Source organism: Halichoerus grypus, chromosome 6 (assembly GCF_964656455.1).
Source record: "Halichoerus grypus chromosome 6, mHalGry1.hap1.1, whole genome shotgun sequence".
NCBI lineage: Eukaryota > Metazoa > Chordata > Mammalia > Carnivora > Phocidae > Halichoerus > Halichoerus grypus.
This window is the reverse complement of record NC_135717.1, coordinates 85,014,828-85,035,521: the sequence shown is the minus strand read 5'-3', so window position 1 is coordinate 85,035,521 and position 20,694 is coordinate 85,014,828. Positions and strand designations below refer to the sequence as shown.

General features: G+C 36.6%; 2 protein-coding genes across 2 annotated transcripts in view; both read left to right on the top strand.

Moving 5' to 3' along the window:
* Nucleotides 1–12,677, top strand: part of CLECL1 (C-type lectin like 1) — a 41,252-nt gene extending 28,575 nt beyond the window's left edge. The window contains exon 6 of the mRNA XM_078075583.1: nt 12,613–12,677. Coding sequence (XP_077931709.1) covers nt 12,613–12,631 — 19 coding nt within the window. The 3' untranslated portion in view covers nt 12,632–12,677. The remainder of the gene's footprint in view (nt 1–12,612) is intronic.
* LOC144382344 (C-type lectin domain family 2 member A-like) lies at nt 12,659–20,694 on the top strand. The gene is made up of 5 exons (XM_078075585.1): nt 12,659–12,765; nt 13,432–13,575; nt 17,812–17,981; nt 20,059–20,162; nt 20,560–20,694. The coding sequence occupies exons 1-5, from the start codon at nt 12,717–12,719 to the stop codon at nt 20,681–20,683; spliced, it is 591 nt and encodes a 196-aa protein (XP_077931711.1). The 5' UTR covers nt 12,659–12,716; the 3' UTR covers nt 20,684–20,694.

Genomic DNA, 20,694 nt, shown 5'->3' with positions numbered 1-20,694 from the left:
TTCTTCTCTTAGTAGATGTCTGGATTTGGTTCATACCAAAATATCTCCCAGAATAATTTGAGAGTAGGTTACTGAATACCAAGAGCCTTATTTTACCTGCATCGCTTCCTGTCCCTTGAGGAACTACATATTCTGCCTCTCCCATACCACTTGGCCCAATGCTATGAACAGAGTAGGCATTTGAATGAATTAATTAATAAATGAGTGAATGAAGTCAACATCTTCATTGTCAAAGGGCTTGGAAACACTAGTTAAGTCTCTAACTCTTCTTTCTTTGGGGTCTAGGTGGCAATTCTATGAGTTCAAAGGATTCAGTTTTATCTCAAGTTTCTATCAGAAGAGTCCTAGGAGTTCACATGAATAATGGGCCTAGCAATCGATTACCAATTTATTGCCTCTTCACCCCAGATCTATCATTCACTACCTGTTCTGTTATCATGGAGGTGGACTGTAAATTTTCCTGCCACTCCAGCTGGTGCAGAGTTAAGTTTTGTCAGTTGAGGGCACCGGAAGAACTCTGTAAGGGGAAAGAGTTTCTCTTCCTGGTTCCAATGTACTTTGTTCACCAGGCTGTTGCACAGTTGGGCTCTCTTCATTACCCAAAGGCCAGCTGCATGAAGCACCTGCCCCTGGGAAACTTGTGATGATACCATTTCAGGTGCCTTCATAATTGAGTGGTACCAGCAGGGCAAATCTGATGGTGGGCTTCCCCTCCTATGTGCTCTGGTGGCTCTGGAGTGAACTCCTGGTTGTAGCACCTTCCTGTGGACACTTTCCCCAGCACTCCAGAGGGCAGATTTGCAGATTCCTGCTGACTTGGCACCTTACCTAGTGTTTCAGCACCTTACCTGGTGTTTCAGCACTAGGTGCTGAGCCATGCTGGTGTCCTCTGCTGAGGTCAGGATTTCAATCTGCAGTGTGGCATTGGAGGGGGGGGCTCTTCCTCCAGGGTTCTCTCCCAGCTCAAGCGCTAATGGGTGGCTGCTTCCTGTGTCTAATATTGTATTCTTTAGAGTTTTCTTTACCTCCTTTTAACCAACACCCTAAAACTTTAATCCTCTATTAATATTTTTATATTCAAATTTCTCAGTTCAAGGTATTGTGGGTTCCAGTCCCTTGCTTAGACCCTGCCTGATATAAGAATGTAGTTAATTCAGTTGAAATTTTACTTGATCCATTTTTTTCACTTCTAGTACCTCTAGAATTTCCCTCTGATTCAGTGGTATTCAAACTTTTTAAGTAATGGGATCCTGTTTAGAGACAAAAATCCCACGTGGAATACCAATAGTTATAACACATAAAAAACAGAAGTGCTTTGATTTAAGTGGGTATAGATTGCAAGATGTTCCAGGTGTGGCTTCTCCTCCTCCTCGCTCTCTGCTTGTGCTGGTCTTGAAACACCTCTGGAACACAGAAGAGTCTCAGGACACAGTGTCTTAGTCAGGGAGGGCTGCTGTTAACGAAATACCACTGTCTGAGTGAAATTCACTTCTCACAGTTCTGGAGGCTGGAAGAAGTCCAGGTCAGGGTGCCAGCATTGGCGAGTGAGGAGCTTTTCCAGGCTGTGGACTTCTAGCTGTAGCCTCACATGGTAGAAAGGGCCAGGAGCTGTGTGGGGTCCTTTTTACAAGACACTAATTCCATTCATGAGGGCCCACCCTCAAGAACTCATCATCTCCCAAAGGCCCCACTTGCTCATACCATTACATTGGTTGTTGGGATTTCAACATGCAAATTTTGGGGACTGCAAACATTCAGATCATAGTACACAACTTGAGAAACAACTCTGCATCCATCTTATGTATAATAAAATAAAGACCCTTCCTCTAAATTTTGTAAATTATAATGGCATATTGATTATAAGCAGTTCCTCTTTTATTCAAGAAATAAAATAATGTCCTTTTAGACTGATCCAATTATCTAATCCTGGAGCAATAAGATAGAGTAGCAAGAACTTAAGGATCTATTAAGCCAGAGAGTTGGCTCAAAATGAGAGGAAATGATAGGATGGGATGGAATGTTTGAAGGGATGGATTTCTAATTTCAGTAGCTGAATATTGAAAATTACATAAACATTGACAAACATAAACTTGTAATTCACTTCTTGCATGGAAGACAGAAACTTCCAGTTTCTCTGGAAAGTCCCTGTTCTTATGGGGGCAAAAAGGGAAACGCTGAGAGAGACAGCTTCTCCTTTCATAGAGGACCATTCAGTCAATAGCAGAGTCCTCAGTCTGAAAAGCCCTCACCTCAAATCTGCACATGAACTTAATATTATCCACCCTTTAATTCAGAGAATGACTGAATGTGAGCTACACCGCAGAGGTCTCATCCTATAGCATTAGCATCTGAGGACAGCACCCTGCAGAGCCCATCAATATTCTGAAATAAAGTGGAACAAAACTATTTATCTTTACAATGACTTGCTTTCCTGACATCAGCATAAAATAAACCTGGTTTGCCAAAACAGTATGGAGAGGACTAGGATGTAGTGATCATACAGGACAGATTTTGGTGTTCTGGAAGAATTTCATGGAAGGAGAAAAGTATAAAATAAATAATATCATAAAAAATAAGATAGCATTCTCCTGAGTTTTCCGTGTAATTGATACATTCTGGAAACAAGATATAACCAGGTTTCATGTTTGCAATCATCCACAAAAACAAAAAACAAACAGAAAACACTTCTCCGCAGCTCCTATTATGAAGAGAATTATTATAAAAAGGTCCATGTATTGTCATTCTTAGACTCTTAGACTATGCATTGATCATTTGAGAAGGGTATCAAATTGGAAAGAGAATGACACAATATTCTGAGTACAAGTAAAACTAAAACCAGTGAGTTTTGATTATTGAACACAGAAGCTCAAATTGCCAGATGAGTTATGAGTTGAGAATGTGATAATACAGAATTGACAACTCAAACTTCTACAAAGGTCAGGAGGTCATGTGAGTGTAGAAAGTTAAGTGAGGACTGATTTAGTGGTAAACCAAAGTGCATGTACCCCACCACATACCCCGTGTCAGTGTTTGCACATAGAATTTACTCTGGCTGAGCCTCCATTCAGAGATTACAATGGAGTTGGTCACAAGTGGGACCCAGGCATGTGTGTTTTAAAATCAAAGTGTTTCTAATGTATTCAAGTTTGAGAATCCCTGTTATCTTCCATTCTTGCCCTCAGCTCCCACAGAGATTGTTGCTAAAAGCGATTACTGGCCTAATGATGATATATTCCATTATTTCGGGAAACCTAGCTTTTTGTGTAACAGCTCTTGACTTTCAAATGTAATCTAATGTGGCAAATGTGTTTTTGAAACATTGTTTATGCAAACAAAGGAAGTATGAAGACAAATCCCATCCCTAGGTCACCAGGTTGTAACTTTGTTTTTTGTTTTGTTTTGTTTTTTTCTTGTTTTTTTTAAAGATTTTTTTTATGTTATGTTAATCACCATACATTACATCACCATACACCATACATTACATCATTAGTTTTTGATGTAGTGTTCCATGATTCATTGTTTGCGTATAACACCCAGTGCTCCATGCAGTACGTGCCCTCTTTAATACCCATCACCAGGCTAACCCATCCCTCCACCCTCTCCTCTCTAGAACTCTCATTATTTATTCATTTGAGAGAGAGAATGAGATAGAGAGCATGAGAGAGGGGAGGGTCAGAGGGAGAAGCAGACTCCCCGCTGAGCAGGGAGCCCAATGCGAGACTCGATCCCGGGACTCCAGGATCATGACCTGAGCCAAAGGCAGTTGCCTAACCAACTGAGCCACCCAGGCACCCAGGTTGTAACCTTTGAATCGGAGACTCTTTTCCCCAAGGAAATATAAAATATTCAACAGGGAATGTGGGTTTTGAAGAGAAATGCAATAGAAAAAAACATGAGTTTGGGAATCGGACAACCTATGTTTAGCTGTGTCATACCCAGTAGCTTTCTCTTTTGATTCCTGATCTATAAAATGCGTATCATAAAATATGTTCTACTTATAAAACACAGAAGTTTCGTGAGAATCAACTATGCATGGGAAAACAATTTATATTTTTCTGAAACTTTGACAAATTTTTTTAGGTTTTGGGTTACATGCCACACTTTGATCTCAAGCTTTCTTCTTTTTTGGAAAAGAGGAAGATGGAAGAAATAAAACAAAACTCACAAAAGGCAAAAGAAAAAGAAAAAAAATGCAGATGTAAGAATCTTCTCACTGTCCTGGAAACCCTATCATCATCTGGACCATCTTACCCCCCTCATATTATTTACCACTTCTCAATGTAAACCTACACTCCAGCTGGACCTCTCACTGTTCTGTTAATTAAAAAAGACATAGCCATAGTTTTCTAAAAGTTATTCCAAAAGGGGCTGTGGTATTTGCCTAGATCTGGATTAGAAGAGCAATTATTCCAGAGAAGGTGAGACATTGTGATCCATGGCCAAGCATCTGCTCCCCTCAGGAAAAAAATAGAAATGGGGTAGCAAAGGAAAACTGCAACAGTAAATGAAGGCCCCACTGGAGCAGAATCTTAACCCTAGCCTGTCCCTCCAAGATGCAAATCAGTGCCTGAATTTGGGGACACTAAGATATTGGTGAAAACAGCTTCTGGGAAAGGAAAAGACCTTCATCTGCTACAGCATTAGCCCAGAGTCAAGGTATGAAGAAGCTCAGAGTGATGGAAATAGCAAGAAGGACAAAAATGCTGGTTATTTCCTGATGAAGGACCCATATGTCTGTATCTTCTTTGCCATCAGTGTGTGTTTGGTAGAATGATGCCAGCTGACACAAACTCCCTTATGTAGACAACACCTCCCGCTCTTACAATGATTCAGAATTCTTATGCCCCATTCTTGCATCTCCAATCACAAAAACAGAAGCTTGGATCCTGGATTACCCCGAGGTCAACGCTATCGAGTAAGGAGTGCACAGTACCTGTACTAAAGAGGTAACATCTACTTCCAGTGTACTTTTTAATGAGAAAATAAACACATTAAAAATAAAAATTAGGGGTACCTGGGTGGCTCATTCGGTCTTGATTTTGGCTCAGGTCATGATCTCAGCATCCTGAGATCAAGCCCCTTGTCGGGCTTGTGCTCAGGGTGGAGTCTGCTTGGAATTTTCTCCCTCTCCTACTGCCCCTCCCCCTGCTTGCACACACATGAGCTCTCTCTCTCCCCCCTAAAATTAATTAATCAAATAGCTAATCAATTATTTTTTTAAAAAATAAATAAAAATTAAATTAGTTTTGTCTGTTTTCAAATATATCAATCAAGCAATCTAGTGGCAGTGAATTAGCAAATAGCTCTCCACACATCAAATGTCAACGCTAAGTTAAAAAAAAGTAAAATAATTAGTGTTCATAAAAATAAATTTGAGGCTAAAAGAAAAAATAAATTATTTTACATTATATGAGGTTTGAAATGCAGTGCAATAGATCTTACCTTTACAAAATTGCACGTGAAACATTTATTTTTTTTAATTTTTTTTAAAGATTTTATTTATTTATTTGACAGAGAAAGACACAGCGAGAGGGAACACAAGCACGGGGAGTGGGAGAGGGAGGAGCAGGCTTTCTGCGGAGCAGGGAGCCCGATGTGGGGCTCGATCCCAGGACCCTGGGATCATGACCTGAGCGGAAGGCAGACGCTTAACGACTGAGCCACGTGGGCGCCCCGACATTTATTTATATATGTTGATTCTTAAATGTAAAAGTTAAGTTAGAAAAATTTCATATGTACAAATAATTAATTCTACATTAATAAGTAAAAATATAACTTTTGTTATAGACAAAATTACAAATGTTCTATCAAAATGGAGATGTTATATTTGTTATACTGCAAAGTGGTTGGCTTTTGTCAGTGAGGATTAAACTTTCATTATACGCTATTGCTTTGAAAGAATCCACAACACCCACAAATACAATGTAATAATACAATATTTGCTCTTCTTAGCAGTTGGCTAAATTTATTTATAGAGAGCAACTCAACTTGTACAAATAACTAAACTGAATTGAATTGTTGTGAGTGGAGGTAAGCTCTGGCCTGGGACCCAGGTTTCACACGGAAGAAGGAAGCCACATTGCCTAATAAAACAGGTAGAATGGGGAGAAATAGACCAAAGAATAAGTCTTTGCAACATATTAGGGAAAGTGTATAAAGAATTTTCTTTTAAGAATGAAGCAAAGTTTTTGAAAAAAGAATTAATTATAAAATAACGTGAATAATATGATACTCCTATATAAAAATTTTATCCCTACTTCATATATATTCTTACTCCATACACTATTTGTTTGCACAGTTGACCCTTGGACAATAGCGGGGTAAAGGGTACTGACCCACCACACAGTCAAAAATCCAGTTTACTTTTGACTCACCCCAAACTCAACTACTACTAGCCAGCTGTTGACCAGAAGCCTTACTGATAAACAGTCGATTAACACATAGTTTGTATATGTATTATATACTGTATTCTCACAATTAAGCAAGCTAAAGAAAAGAAAATGTTATTAAGAAAATCATAAGAGAGGGGCACCTGGGTGGCTCAGTCATTGAGCGTCTCCCTTCGGCTCAGGCCATGATCCCAGGGTCCTGGGATCGAGCCCCGCATCGGGCTCCCTGCTCTGCGGGAGGCCTGCTTCTCCCTCTCCCACTCCCCCTGCTTGTGTTCCCCCTCTCGCTGTGTCTCTCTCTGTCAAATGAATGGATAAAATCTTTAAAAAAAAAAAAAAAGAAAATCATAAGAGAAAGAAAACACATTTACAGTATGGTACTGTATTATTTATCAAAAAAATTCCACATATAACTGAACCCATGCAGTTGCGACATGTTTTTCAAAAATCAACTATGCTTTCTATTGACTCATACATACTGACAATTTCAAACCTTTAGCTTTAATTATATCTCTTCCCTAAAATCTGGAATTTTGCATACCAACGCCTACTAGACAACTTTACCTAGACATTCAGAGGAACTTTAATATCAATGTGCCCCAAAATGTACTAGTTCTATTATTCAACTAAATATGTTCCTTCTGTATTTCTGATCTTAGCTGCAGCAAGAAGAAACTGCTAGCACCAATGGAAAACACTTTTGACTCCATGAATACACTGCAATCTAAATATTTATGATGTTCTTATTCCACCCCTATCCCAGACCAACTTCCCCATTTCCAATGCTTCTGAGCATAAATAGCTCCCTACTCAAGATCTGACTAGGGTGAATCTAACTGGGTATAGCCCACATGCTCCTCAGCATCCTCAGTTCCAGGAGAAGCTGGGAAAGTGAAAAGCTTCTTTAGCTTCTACAGTGGAGAAGGTTTTGCCTGCCATCGGGACTCATGTGGCAAAGAACAGCTTCAGCAAAGGAAAGTGGCTCAGTTGCTGTGCATCCGAAATAATGACAAAGAAATATCCACTGCCCCATATCCTTCGGTTATCCAAGTCAAATGCCTGGAAGTTATCTTACATTTATCTGTCTCCTAGCATAAATATTTGATGGGATGTGTCTTAATGGGAACAAAGTGGAGTACAGGGCCTTAGTATGACATTAAAGAGGTAAACAGAAAGACAAATTTAAAAATAAAGGCACGTAGGGATGACTGATGAGATAAGTCCAGGTGCTAAGGCTACCGACAACTGACAAAGAACTCTTACGTGACATTCTGTAAGGGTCTGGTAAAAGGATGGCACAGAAAAGTATAAAAACAGACACACACATACACATACACACCCACAATCCCGGATTTTTGCTATGGTTCATAAGTCCCTTGAAGTTCAAGAACTTACTTTATAATGTATATTTCAGTGTAGTACCTTTTGCCTTTAAAAAAAAAATGACAGCACCTAGTACAGTATTAAGAGGTGTGGACTCAAAAAAAATTTTGGTCTTGACTAGAGTTTCTATATGCAGCACTAATGAATTTAATTCCTGTGTAGAATTAAGAAATTAATCTCATAAATTAGAAATATTAAAATAAATGGCATTTTTTTTCCATGAACAAAAAGAAATCTCAAATAGCAGTGATTGGGCATGGTGAGCAAAAGCATGGTTTTTTTGAAAATATGAAAAGTAATGTAATTGAAGTGGCAAAAAGTACCTCCTCTAATATTTTATAATATACTTCTCATCTTCAGCAACTAGTACATTTATGGTTAACTGTAAGAGGAAGAGGGCAATGAACAAGAGTTTGAGGAACTCTGGTCTTTCCTTTCCTTTGACTTGTAATAAAATACTTTATCCTGAAAGATTTAGCATGTTGGTGCTTTAAAACAATATTTATTTCATAAAAGAAAGGAGGCTACTCATATAAAAATATAACTAGTAATAAATGTATAGATGAAGAGTTCCAAACAAGTTCTATCAACACTCTGAGAAGGGATAACTATTTTGAAGGCAGATTAGAATGTGAATAAATAGAAGGGAGAATGAAATTCCCAAAAGGATGGAAAAGATTTAAGGTTTATGCTTTAGCCTTGCGTGGTACTTCCAGTTTGGCCAGTTCCTTATGTCTCCCCATTTCTCACCCATGCATTTGCTTTGTTTCTTTTGTTTTGTTTTGTTTTGTTTTTTTAATTAGGTGACTATGTTTTTGTTTTTGTTTTTTTTCCTCATAGACACAGACCCATGGTTAGGTTTGAAATTTTTCGGGCTCTGCTAGTTATGATCTCAATCCCTTCCATTCCTTAGTAGGCTGAAAACATGGGTCATGTCTTATTGTTGCTTCAGGCCTAGCTCCTACAGAGGACAGGGAATATGTGGAGTTAACCTGGGGAGCTAACATAGTTTCCCAGGGTTAGTCATCTTGCTTTGGTTGAGTCAGTGCTCTGAAACGTTCCTAGTAAGTATTGAATACCTACAAGGATATCAATGAACTAGATGTAACGTAAACAGAGCTGGAAGGACTATAGAGAAAATTTCTGAGTATGGGGTCCCCCAAGGCAAGGAAAGAACTTGAAAGAAAAAGTTCTTTTAGAGAATTTTCCTCTATTTTCTGTGATCATTATCGAAAGTCTGAGTTGAATGAATGAGCTTAGAGACTATTTAGCAAACAATTTCAAAGTAAAAAAAAATAAATAAATAAGGAAGAATTTCAAAATGCATATAACCAGATGGATGTTGTGGGATAATTCAGTGATACAATTAAGGTTGTGATCTGCCAATTATTAAGTATTTCTGGTTATCATTTAACAAAAGATGATTTTCTGGCTCTTCGTAAAGAAATACAACTTGGGAGATGGCAGCAAGCAACAGATTAATGGAAGACGCAGGTGCCCATGTGAGAAACTACAGGCAAGAGGGGGAAAAGAAAAATCATATTAGTTTGATTTCAATTGTTTTTAATGAGAGTCATATTATTTTCGCTCCTGGGGAAATATTGTCAGTAACTTAGCTGAGCTAAGTGGCTCAGGGAAAGTGGCTAAGAAATAAAGCTAGAAACCAACAGGGAGAGGAACAAATGCTTGTTTTGTAATTAGTGAAAAGAAACTTGTTTTTAGAAAGTGTAGATGAGTCCAACTATGCTGACTTAGACTCTGTAAGAAGGATCTAGAACATTTATTTATTCATCCAATAGACACTGGTTTCAGCACTTTTTTGGGGGGGTCAATCACTGTGTGGTAATACAAAGATGAATAAATAGATTCCCTTCCATCTTGGAGCTTATAGTCCCTTAGAAAAGATAGATATTAACAAACAAATATAATTTAATATAACAAGTTCTATAATACAGTTATCTAGAACCCAAAATGGCAGCATAAGATTCATGGGGAAGTTTACTAACTCTGCCAAAAGATTTAAGAGTAGGTTGTTTTTTGATTGTAAATTTGGTTTCAACAGAGGCAAATCTTAAGCAGAGTAGCCAAGTGGAGGAGGGCACATCAGGTAAAAGTAAGAGCCTGAGTGAAGGCAACAGAGTGAAAGAATGTGTTTGGAAAATGATGCAAAGTCCAGTACAGAAAAGAAGGAAAAAAGATGACCCAGATAATGTAATTTGACATTTGAATTGCTAAGGGTCATTCTAAAGCGCTTAATTTTCATTTTGGAGATGATAGAGAAGAATTGACAAAAATTAAGTGATAAGACTGATGAATAGATTTGTGATCTAGAAAAAAAAGATTTTGACAGTAATGTGAATGTTGGATTGAAAGAGAAGGAAGAGATTGGCCTGGAGGAGAAGTAATTAGTTAGAGGTTGTCATAAATGTCTGGTTGAGAGATAATAAGGGACTAAAATATTGAGTAAAATTGGGGTGGGAAAGAAATATACAAAGTAGAGAGATTTTTATGTATAATTGTGACCAATATTATTTGTGGGTAAAAAAAATTAAACAATTTGAATATTAGTCCTCAGTCTCTGGTTTGAATGTCTTATGAAAGTTGAGAACAGGCTTTCAAATCCCAAGCAAATTTATCTACAAAGTTGGACAAAGATGTTGGAGAGAAAATGAATTGGCAAACAGAGAATCAGAAGCCTTTACTAATCAGCTGAATACCTTGAATAATTTACTCATTTATGCTTGATTCATTTTCCTCATTTACAAAACACAGTGGTTGAAACACAGCCTTTCATCTGTAAAATCATGACTACTGGTGTGTATCAATTTTGTATTGCTATACAACTTTATCCTTGCAAAGTTAGGCTACCGTATCTGCAATATGTCTTTTTGAAAACATAGCAGAATCATCAAGAAGCGAACATAATAGAGGAGTGAAGGAAAAAGGAAAGTGAAAATACACAGGAGAAATAAGAAAAGTTTATGTGGAACTCATTTTGAAAAAAAAGATCAACCTGACTTATATAACGATGCTATTGCCCATAAGGGAAAAGAAGAAGAGGCAGAAAGCAGCAGTCTTAGGTAAAGTTCTTAATTTAAAAAGCAAAACAAAACAAATAAGATCTAAGAGATTGATTCCAAAAATAAATAAATTTAAAAAAACAATGGCAAAATTTGACCGGAAGTCCTTAAGAAGGACCACAACATGTTGTGGCTTGTAACGACTGGCCCTTGATTCACTCCTTGCAGATATATATATTGCTCTGCAATTCCTCTTACTAGTTGTGAAGTGTACTTCCCCACTCCCTGACTTTGAGGTCAACCAGAGACTTGAAATATGCTGAGTTGATGGGCTTAGTCTCTTGCACCTCTGACATCTTTGTGAGAAGAGCTTCTGGAGTAGCTGCTGCCTCTTCAGCCTGGACCCTAGAATAGCAAAGACACAAGGACACAGACTCAACATCTTGAGGCAGAGCCTCAACCAGACAACCCAAACAACTCAGCCAATGCAGCACAGACTAGTGAGTGAGCCAGGGTTTGGGATAAGGTTTGTAAAATAGCATTAATATGGCAATAGCTAACTGGTACACAAGCAAAATTTTTGGTTTTGAATAGCATTTAGAGTTTGGGGATAATTTTTGCTTCAGATAAAGACTTGAATAAAATAATCTAGCCAGAGGTCTCCCCAATCTCTCTTTCTCTCTCTGTCTCTATGTTTCTGTCTCTGTCGCTCTCTCTCTCTCTCTCTCTCTGTCTCTCTCTCTAACACACACTCATGGCTCCTGAAGTAATTGGTTTTTTGGAGATGTGAATTAATATTCATATATTAAAAACATCAACATGCAAAATTAGAGAGAACTCTATTCCTTACAATCCAGCTTTAAAAAATGTCAACCCATTACTTTCTGTTTGTCTCTCAAGGAAGGGACTTTGAAATACAGGCTGTCATGTATTCATCCTCACCTACATCAAATGATTATAGATGACTACAATGATCTTAGCACAACACTAATAGCACAATACTTTTGTTGCTGTGGTTGAACTTGAGATCTGCTTTCTGCATCTGGAAGTAGGAGTTCAGCATATGAGAACGCTCACGGCAAGGTCCCGAACGGACAGAAGCAGGACAGTAGAGCAGTGTGGTTAAATGATCAGAGCGAACTAATATCTAAGCTCAGCCACGTATTAGCTATGTTACTTTAAGAAAAAGCTTTTTACCTCTCTGTTCCTTTAAGGAATTTGTCTCATCTGCAAATTAAAGATAATAATAAGCTCCTATTTCATGTGATTATGAGAGTAAATTGAATCATAAAAGTTAAAAGCTCAGAACTAGGCCTACCATAGAGTAGGCACACAATAAATAGGAGATATGATTGTTCCTATTATTATTATTACTATTAAAGACAATTGACGTTCTTTTCACTGCAATCTAAGTTGCTATTTTATGCTCAAATCCTTTCGAATTGGCTCATGGCTGGGATCCATAATGGCCAAAATTAACTAAAAATATTGGTAGGTCAGGGTGATAGTGTGAAGACTCAGTTTGCTGGCTTCATAAACTACTGGACCTCACTTCCTTTCCGCTGAAGAATCATTTCAGAGTCTCCCACCACCTCCAGTGGCTCCTCAAACTGCAGTGAGATAGAATGATTTCTGGACAGCAATGTAGCAAAAGGGCAGGAGTTATGTCACTGGTCAGACTTCTGAGGCGATTCGTCATAATTCTTATATTCATGTGGTATTCTCAATTTAGGATGTTGTAACATTGTATTCTCATTTTAGACTGTCTTTAACTTTATATTCTCATTTTAGATCGCCTTAACTTTATATTCTCATTTTAGACTGTCTTCATATTACTGACACTAAATCCAACTGTGGGCAGGGATCTTGAATCCCGTGCATTCCCTACAACCAATCTGTATTTTCGCTTTGCTGAAAAGGAGACATGGATGATGACACAACACTGACAAACTCAGTAGATTCCCAGTCTTCAGGTAAGAAGTACATGTATGACAAGCTTTAGGTGCTATTTGTAAAGTAAACAAATTTACTTTGGTGGGCGCTTGCTATCAATTCTGAGTGCTAACCTTCCTGAGAGAGGCGGTATCTCCATGCTCTTCATTTCTTCTATCTGTGTCATATTATTTTCAGCTATCTCTCCAAAGTATATTATAAAGATCCACTCTGTGTGGATAAAAGATAACTAATTTTTGTATAATTTTTAACAGCTTTATTAGATAAAATTGACATACTTTAAAACGCTTAGAAACAGCTGCCAATTTCTACCTCCCCCCCCAAAGTGCCTGCTGGGAATTTTGTTTGGGATTGTGATGAAGCTATAAATTAATTTGAGTTGAATTGATATCTTCACAAAAATTGTGTCTTCTGACTCACAAAAATGGTATCTTTCTCCATGTATTTATGTCTGTAATTTATTTCAACAATGTTTTCTTGCTTTCAGTGTACAAGTTTTGCATGTCTTTTGTCAGATTTATCCATAAGCATTCAATATTTTTATGCTATTGTAAGTGGTATATTTGAATTTTGTATTGATCACTGCTAGCATATAGAAATATAATCAGTTTGTATGTACTGACCTTGTTCCTACAACATTCTAAACTCACTTACTAGAAACTAAAAACTGATTGATTTTTTTATAGGAGATGTTATCACTTTCAACCTTACTGGAAAGTCACAAGGACCCTCAAAAAGGAATAAAAAGAGACTTTGTATCTCTAAAATTATCACCATTGTCATCTTCTTCCTGGTGATTTTGATAACTACACTGGCCACAATTTTAGCAGGTGAGTTGCCCACTTCCCAAATATGCTCATGTTAACTCTTCCACAAAATATTACATCATCTGTGTGCTTTTCATATAGTGGCTCACGATAAAGGGTAATTTCAGAAATCTTTGTATATGGGATGAATGTACATTTCTTCTTCTATAAAATGGGGATAATAATAACTTAATGCATATGAAACTTCCTTCTAAATCAGTATTACTTATAGTCCTTACAAGGTAAGGGGCTCATGGTAAAATGTAAATCACTATACTGATTCCTTCATGAAGAAAGTCTCCTTATGAAGAAATATCAAAAGAACTGCACAATATATTTGGTGACACAGTTAGTTAACAATGTGCCATGAGATCCTTATCTTCCTGTGGACTGGTGGCAAACAGTTTATGGAACATTATCTACATATGGACTAAACCATATACTTTTACATAAATATCAGTATCTTTTTCTAAGCTGCTTCTAGCTAATGACTATCGTTTATAAGAAAGGAAACTGAGTTCAAGGTGCAAAACATTTGATCTCTGTCTGGTTGTGCAGCTTCCCATGATACAGTCAGATTTACAAGTCCCAATCATAATTCACAACTATACATATGGGTTATAGAGAATTGGACAAGAAGAAATGTTGCCATCCTAAAGACCATAATTTTTACCCAAAATATAGATTACTCCTAGCCTCTAAAAGTAAGTTGAGAATGATATATCTCCCCTTTACGATGGTAAACTATATACATATATTCTAAAAATAACTTGAAGCAATTTTAACAAGATGTTTGAAAATATATACGTAAGTATATATTCATATAGATGTGCATATATAAATATGTATATGATTTACATATGAGGATATTTATTATAAGTGTATATATTATATATGGATGTCTAAAGTCATTTGTAGAAATTAATGTGCATATATATTATACATACATGTATACATAAATGTGCACATAAGTATGTATAAATGAGTTTATATAGTATAGATATATTGATCAAGCATATTCTATCAAGTAGGCATTATGCTTTGTATATATACATGATTATGTGTATATACTTGACTATATTTACATATGGATAGAAATGTATATATAAATATGTGAATATACTGTATGTATATAAATGGATGGATAGATAGAAGATTGATAGATAGATGATAGATAAATAGATGATAGATAGATAGATAGATAGATAGATAGATAGATAGATAGATAAGGAGATGGAGAAAGAAACCATTATATGAACTAGGCATTATGCTAGAAAAACAAGACAAATATGGTTCCTGTCCTCATGGAATTTACTCAACTGGAGAAAAAGGGAGGAGGATGAAGAGATGGAGGAGGAGGAGGAGTTGGAGGAAGAGGAAAAGGAAAAGGTTTTTTGATAAAAGTATATATTTACAAAGCACTTTATGCTTCATAAGATATTTTAATACACAACATTTTATTTGCATTTTTGAGTGACCCAGAGCAGTAGTGAAGTATTATTTTCCTTATTGCCTTTTGTTGTACACAAGGACTTTGAACTTCAGAGATAGTAGCTGACTATCTAAACACAGCTAAGTAAAGTTATAACCTGAATCTAAGTCTTCTGAATTTTATATATTGTTCTTTACCATATCTACAATGTTGTCTCTTCCTAAATGAGCTTATTTCCTATGGGGTCTATATAAAATAAACACCCAGTAATTTGTTAAAGGAGATGAAATATGTTCAACCTGTTCTTAGAAAGGCAGTTTCTTCCAAGCCACCTACCGAAGTCCGTGCAGGCCATCCTTACCAGGTGCTCCTAATTTTCACTCAGTGGAATTTATTCAATGGAATTCCTAAGGATCTTCATTTTGTTCTCTGATTCAAGCTATGTTCAAAAGACTATTTTATAAACTGGATCACATAACACTATACACAGTTTATAAAGGTTAATATGCTTTAATCCTGCAGTGATATTGGAATGTGGGACCATTTCAATGTGGGACCAATTCAGTGATATTGAAATGTGGGACCATTCCATCTCCAGGTTTTGTCATCGGTTATAAGTCATCCAATGTCTAACATCTCAGCTTCCCTATCTATACAACGTAGGACTGGACTGGATAATTTTTAGTGCAGCTTGTGATGCTAAAACTCTCTGATTTCCTAAAGTTATTAAGCAAAAATAAGGGTTATTTAACAAAATCTAGGAGAGGGGAGATAAGCATGTTAAACTCCTATGACCCAGATCAGATGACTGATTCTGTGCTTTGGCATAAAAATAGGCTTCTCCTACTTAATAGATATTAATACTTAGGTTAAAATAGTCTGCAATACAATAAGTCAAAGATCTAATCATGTCTAGAGTAAAAATCATACTTTCTCTTAGGTATACTTGAGAATGGTTACATAGATTTTTCTCAGAGGCGTATGACAGTCATATATTTTGTTTATTTATACAGCAAACAGGTGTGACATAACCTCCAGGTGCTGGGATAGAGAAAAAAGAGGCAATATTTACAGTCATTACTATAATGTATTAAATCTGATAGTCTATTAGAAGCCAAGGGCATGGAAAGGAGAGTATGATCAATTCCACTGGGATAAAGTAGAGGAAATTCGTAGAGGAAATTATGCTTTAACATAATAGATTATTGAAATACAAGTAGATGCTTTCTAGTTGGACAGGGATGGAATTTTTTTATTGCAAGTTAGGGTGGGACTATGGCATTGGGGAACACAGGTCAGCATGAACAAAGGCCCAGATATTACCTAAAAGTAACATGACATGTATAAGGAACTACAAGAAGCTTGGTATACAAGAAAATGAAGAGAGAAACAAAGTGCCTACAGAAAAATAAGAGGAAATGAAGCTACAGATGTAAACAAAGATCAAATCCTGATGCACTTTTCATTACAGTTTTAAAAAAAAGTTAGGGGTGCCTGGGTGGCTCAGTCGGTTAAGTGGCTGCCTTTGGCTCAGGTCGTGATCTCAGGGTCCTGGGACCGAACCTCTCATCGGGCTCTCTGCTCAATGGGAATTCTGCTTCTCTCTCTCCCTCTGTGTTCTCTTCTTCTGTGTTCTCTCTCTCTCAAATAAATAAAGTCTTTTTTAAAAATTAGAACAATAATTAAAAAAAAGCTAGACTTTAAGCATGGTCTAAGCATAGTGGAAGCATAGGTGGAACTGGATCAGATATGTTCCACTTAGTTGTTTCATACACTTTAAATTGAACACTGTTTTTTTCCCCAATCTGATTTTTTCTGACAATTATTTTTATGAATCAACATGCCATCCATCCAGTCCATACATCATCATCTATCTCTAATTTTGAGACAATCCTTTTAGTATAAGGTGTAAAATCTTTACTGTGTACGTAAGTAACGCCTACCTCCTGTTCATTCTTCTGGCCTCAGTTCTTGTTATGCTTCTTCTTTCTCTCTATACTCCACTCAGACTGATCTTCCTTTCTTAAGTGAAAAGATCACTCACTCCAGGGCCTTTACACATTCACTTCCTCTTTGCTGAGAACGTGCTTTCCTCATTCTTCATCTGGTGAGCTAGCTCTCTGCATCCTTAAAGTGTCAGCTGAAATGTCTAGTGCAATCCCCATCCTTGAGCTAGACCAGCTCCCCTCAACTTATGTTCTCTTAGTACCTACGGCTATTCCTCTTGCACCATTCCTTGAATTTGTAATTATTTGTTCAATATCTATCTGCCCCACTATACTCTTAGCACAATGACGGCAGGGACTTTGTCTCTAATAAACATAAACAACAGTGCTTAGCATAGTATGTACTCACAAATATTTTGTTATTCAATGAATGGGTGTCCATTAGGTAGTTATATATGGGAGATTTCTGATGAGAGGCCTGGGTTGGACATATCACTTTAATAATTATCTGTATAAACATGATAGTTACACCATGAGAATGAGTATGTTCTCCTAGGTGGAGTGTGTCACTTGAGAAGAGCACCAACCCTTGAATCTGAGCAATACCAACATCTATATGAGTGGCATCTGCCAAGGATTTCTTTCAACTTATCAAGAAAAATAAATACAAAAATTTAGGAGCTGACTTCATTTGGAGAAAAACAAAGAATGATTAATGAAGTCCAAAACCTTCAGATTGAAGGGCCAAAGCTAATTTGATGAATTTCATTTATATGGATAAGAAAACTGTTTTCAAACAAATTAAATTCTATTGTATCTCAGAGCAGACATTCAGGGCATGCCACCTCCTCAGTAGTTAATATGTTATTAAATTCTTTTCAGTCGAAAAACACAAATCTTCCACTGAACGTATGCCATGCTTGAATGGCTGGATTGGTTACCTGGGAAAGTGTTTCTATTTTTCTGAAAATACAAGAACCTGGGCAGCAAGCCAGAACTTCTGTGCATCTCATGCAGCCACTCTTGCTGTCTTCAACACCACAAAAGAACTGGTAAGCCAATTCTTTTGAATTATAGTTATGTTTTCAGAGGTCATAGCTGATGTGGAGAAGGCACTGGAAATGGAAAGAGTCAGAAAAGAGCCTCTCACCCAGCCTAGAAGCCCTTTTTTTCCACATCAATTTAATCATAGAAAGAGCTCACATCAGGTCAGAGCAACCCTTAGAGTACAAATTATTAGGCAACATTTAGGAGATGACTTCCCCACTTGACTTTTCGACTGGGAGTAAAAAGTATTTAGAAATAAGTTACATAATAGGCATTTTCCCTATGCCCAGTATAGAGCAATTTATATACTACTACCCACCAGAAAGACCCCAACTATTGTCCAAAGAAGTTCAACCACATATTTATTACCCAGCTCTACATTTTCAAGTTGGAATACAGCACCAAAATCCAGGGAAAACCCAAATCCACTTCCCACGAAGTTCAGACCCAATAAAGCCTTTGGTAATGAACTATTATTACCTACCATTTTACACCAAATTAAAGTTGCCTTTGGGGGAACTATATTCAAAAAAATAATAAACAGAAAGTCATGGCAAACCTGTTGTCAGAGATACTGGAAAGGATTAATAAATGAGTCAGTATAACCAAGAAGGTCTGGGAGCTTCAGACACAGTAAAAGATCAATGGAGAAACCAATCACACAGTACAAACTTCCCCAAACCTGAAATAATAGAGATGTAAAACAACAGAGGTGGTAAGAGACAGAAGAGTTAAGACCTCAAGCAGCATAGGGATATATTTAACATTTATTGACCACATACTCTATCAGGAAAGGACAGAAGAGGGATTGTCCCAAACTGATATTAATTTAGTAGATCATTCTGACAAAGATTTTTAGATAAGTACATTTGGATGGCTGAAAAATATAAATGAAGTCATACAGCCCATTCTATAGAATAATAAATCAAGAAAAACTAAAGCAGGGAAAAAATGAGAAATTATGACTATTAAAACAAAACAAAAGAAATATTTTAACTAAAAATCATAGTCATTGGAATAATTTTTGGAATAAACATAAAAGAGTCCAACAAAATAACGAGGATACACAAAAGCAAAACTGGTTCTATGCATAGACAGGATTGATCACAGAAAAGGAAAAAAGACATATGCATCTAATAAATACAATTACAAACAGTAGCAATTTAAAAGCATAAAATCTTACAAATAATTTTATGTCGATAAATTTGAAAGCTTTGAAGAGATGGATAATTGCCTAAACAATTATTTAAACAATTGTTTAGACAACCTATATTGGGATATTTATAGACAAGCATGTTTTTTAAAAAAATTAAATGGTAAGCATCAAAGAGTAAAAAATGTTTGGACAAACTAAGGTGTTCAAATAAATTAAAGACATAGAAAAAGTATCAATCCAATAGAATTCAGAAAAGGTAAAAGAACAAAGAAAAACTAGTAGTCAGAAAACACAACATTGATAAATCCAAATACAACAGTGATCATGATAAAATGTGAATGTTTTCATTTGTTTCTTAAATGACAAAAATTATCAGATTGGTTTTTAAAAAAAAGCAACAAAGTCCAGTAACGTGCTACTTACAGAGACATACCTAAGTGCGTGTACACACACACACACACACACACACACAAGTTGGAAAATGAAAGGAAAAGTTATGCAAAGCAATTACTAACCAAATCCAAACAAAACAAAAAAGCTAGTTAGTGGTAACAAGATCAGAAAATAAAATGTATCAGAATAAATTATGAAAATATATAAAACCTGGATGAACCAACTCTTCAATATATTTTACTGCTAAGATTCTCCCATCCTAAAAGACACCAAACCTAGGATTTACTGGCAAATTAGAGCAAGCCATCACAGAACAGATAATTTCTGTCTTATAAAAACTCTTTGGAAAATAGAAAAGAAAGCTACCCAATGCAATTTACTATGGTAGTTGTTACAGAAGTAACCGAACCCATGAACTAACCTATGAACCAGATAAGGATGCTGTCCCCTTCTATAAAGAGTATAATGGGACAAAAGAAAATCCAACCGAATAAAGCATTTGCCATTCATCCTGTAAATATACTCTATTAAAGGATTTCCTGAAACGATATTCTGACCATTCTCAATATTGGATTGGACTGAGTCGAGAACCAGGACAGACCTGGAAATGGATAGATGGAACCATATACAGTGGTTGGTAAGTCCTGGGTATATAATTTATACACCTAAAGCCGGGGCTCTGAGCCCTTTGCCACCACAGAGAAATCTGAGTTACAATCCATCCACACCATTCTCCTGGAAGTTTCCTTTGTGGTGGAAAATAAAATGAGCCCAGAGAAAAAGTGGTAATGTAAATATTATTGTACAAAGTATTTAATACCTACAGTATTCCAAACAATGCTTCATAATCATGATCTCATTTGACCTGCACAACAACTGTGGGAAGTAGGTGTATTTATTGCCACTTTACTTGCTGTTCAAAGATGTTGGGTTAGAGTAAAAACTCACAGCAGAAGAAATTTTTTTCTCTAATTCTTCCAATCAGTGCTCACCAATTTGTTGCCTTTTATTTTTCCTTCTGTGTTTTGTTTCAGGTTTAAAATAATTGGAATCGGAGAATGCGCCTATCTACACAAAATTGGGATCCGCAGTGCCAGTACGCACTTGGTTAGAAAATGGATTTGCAGCAAACCAGACACATGTATACCCAGAAGTTAAGACATCATAGA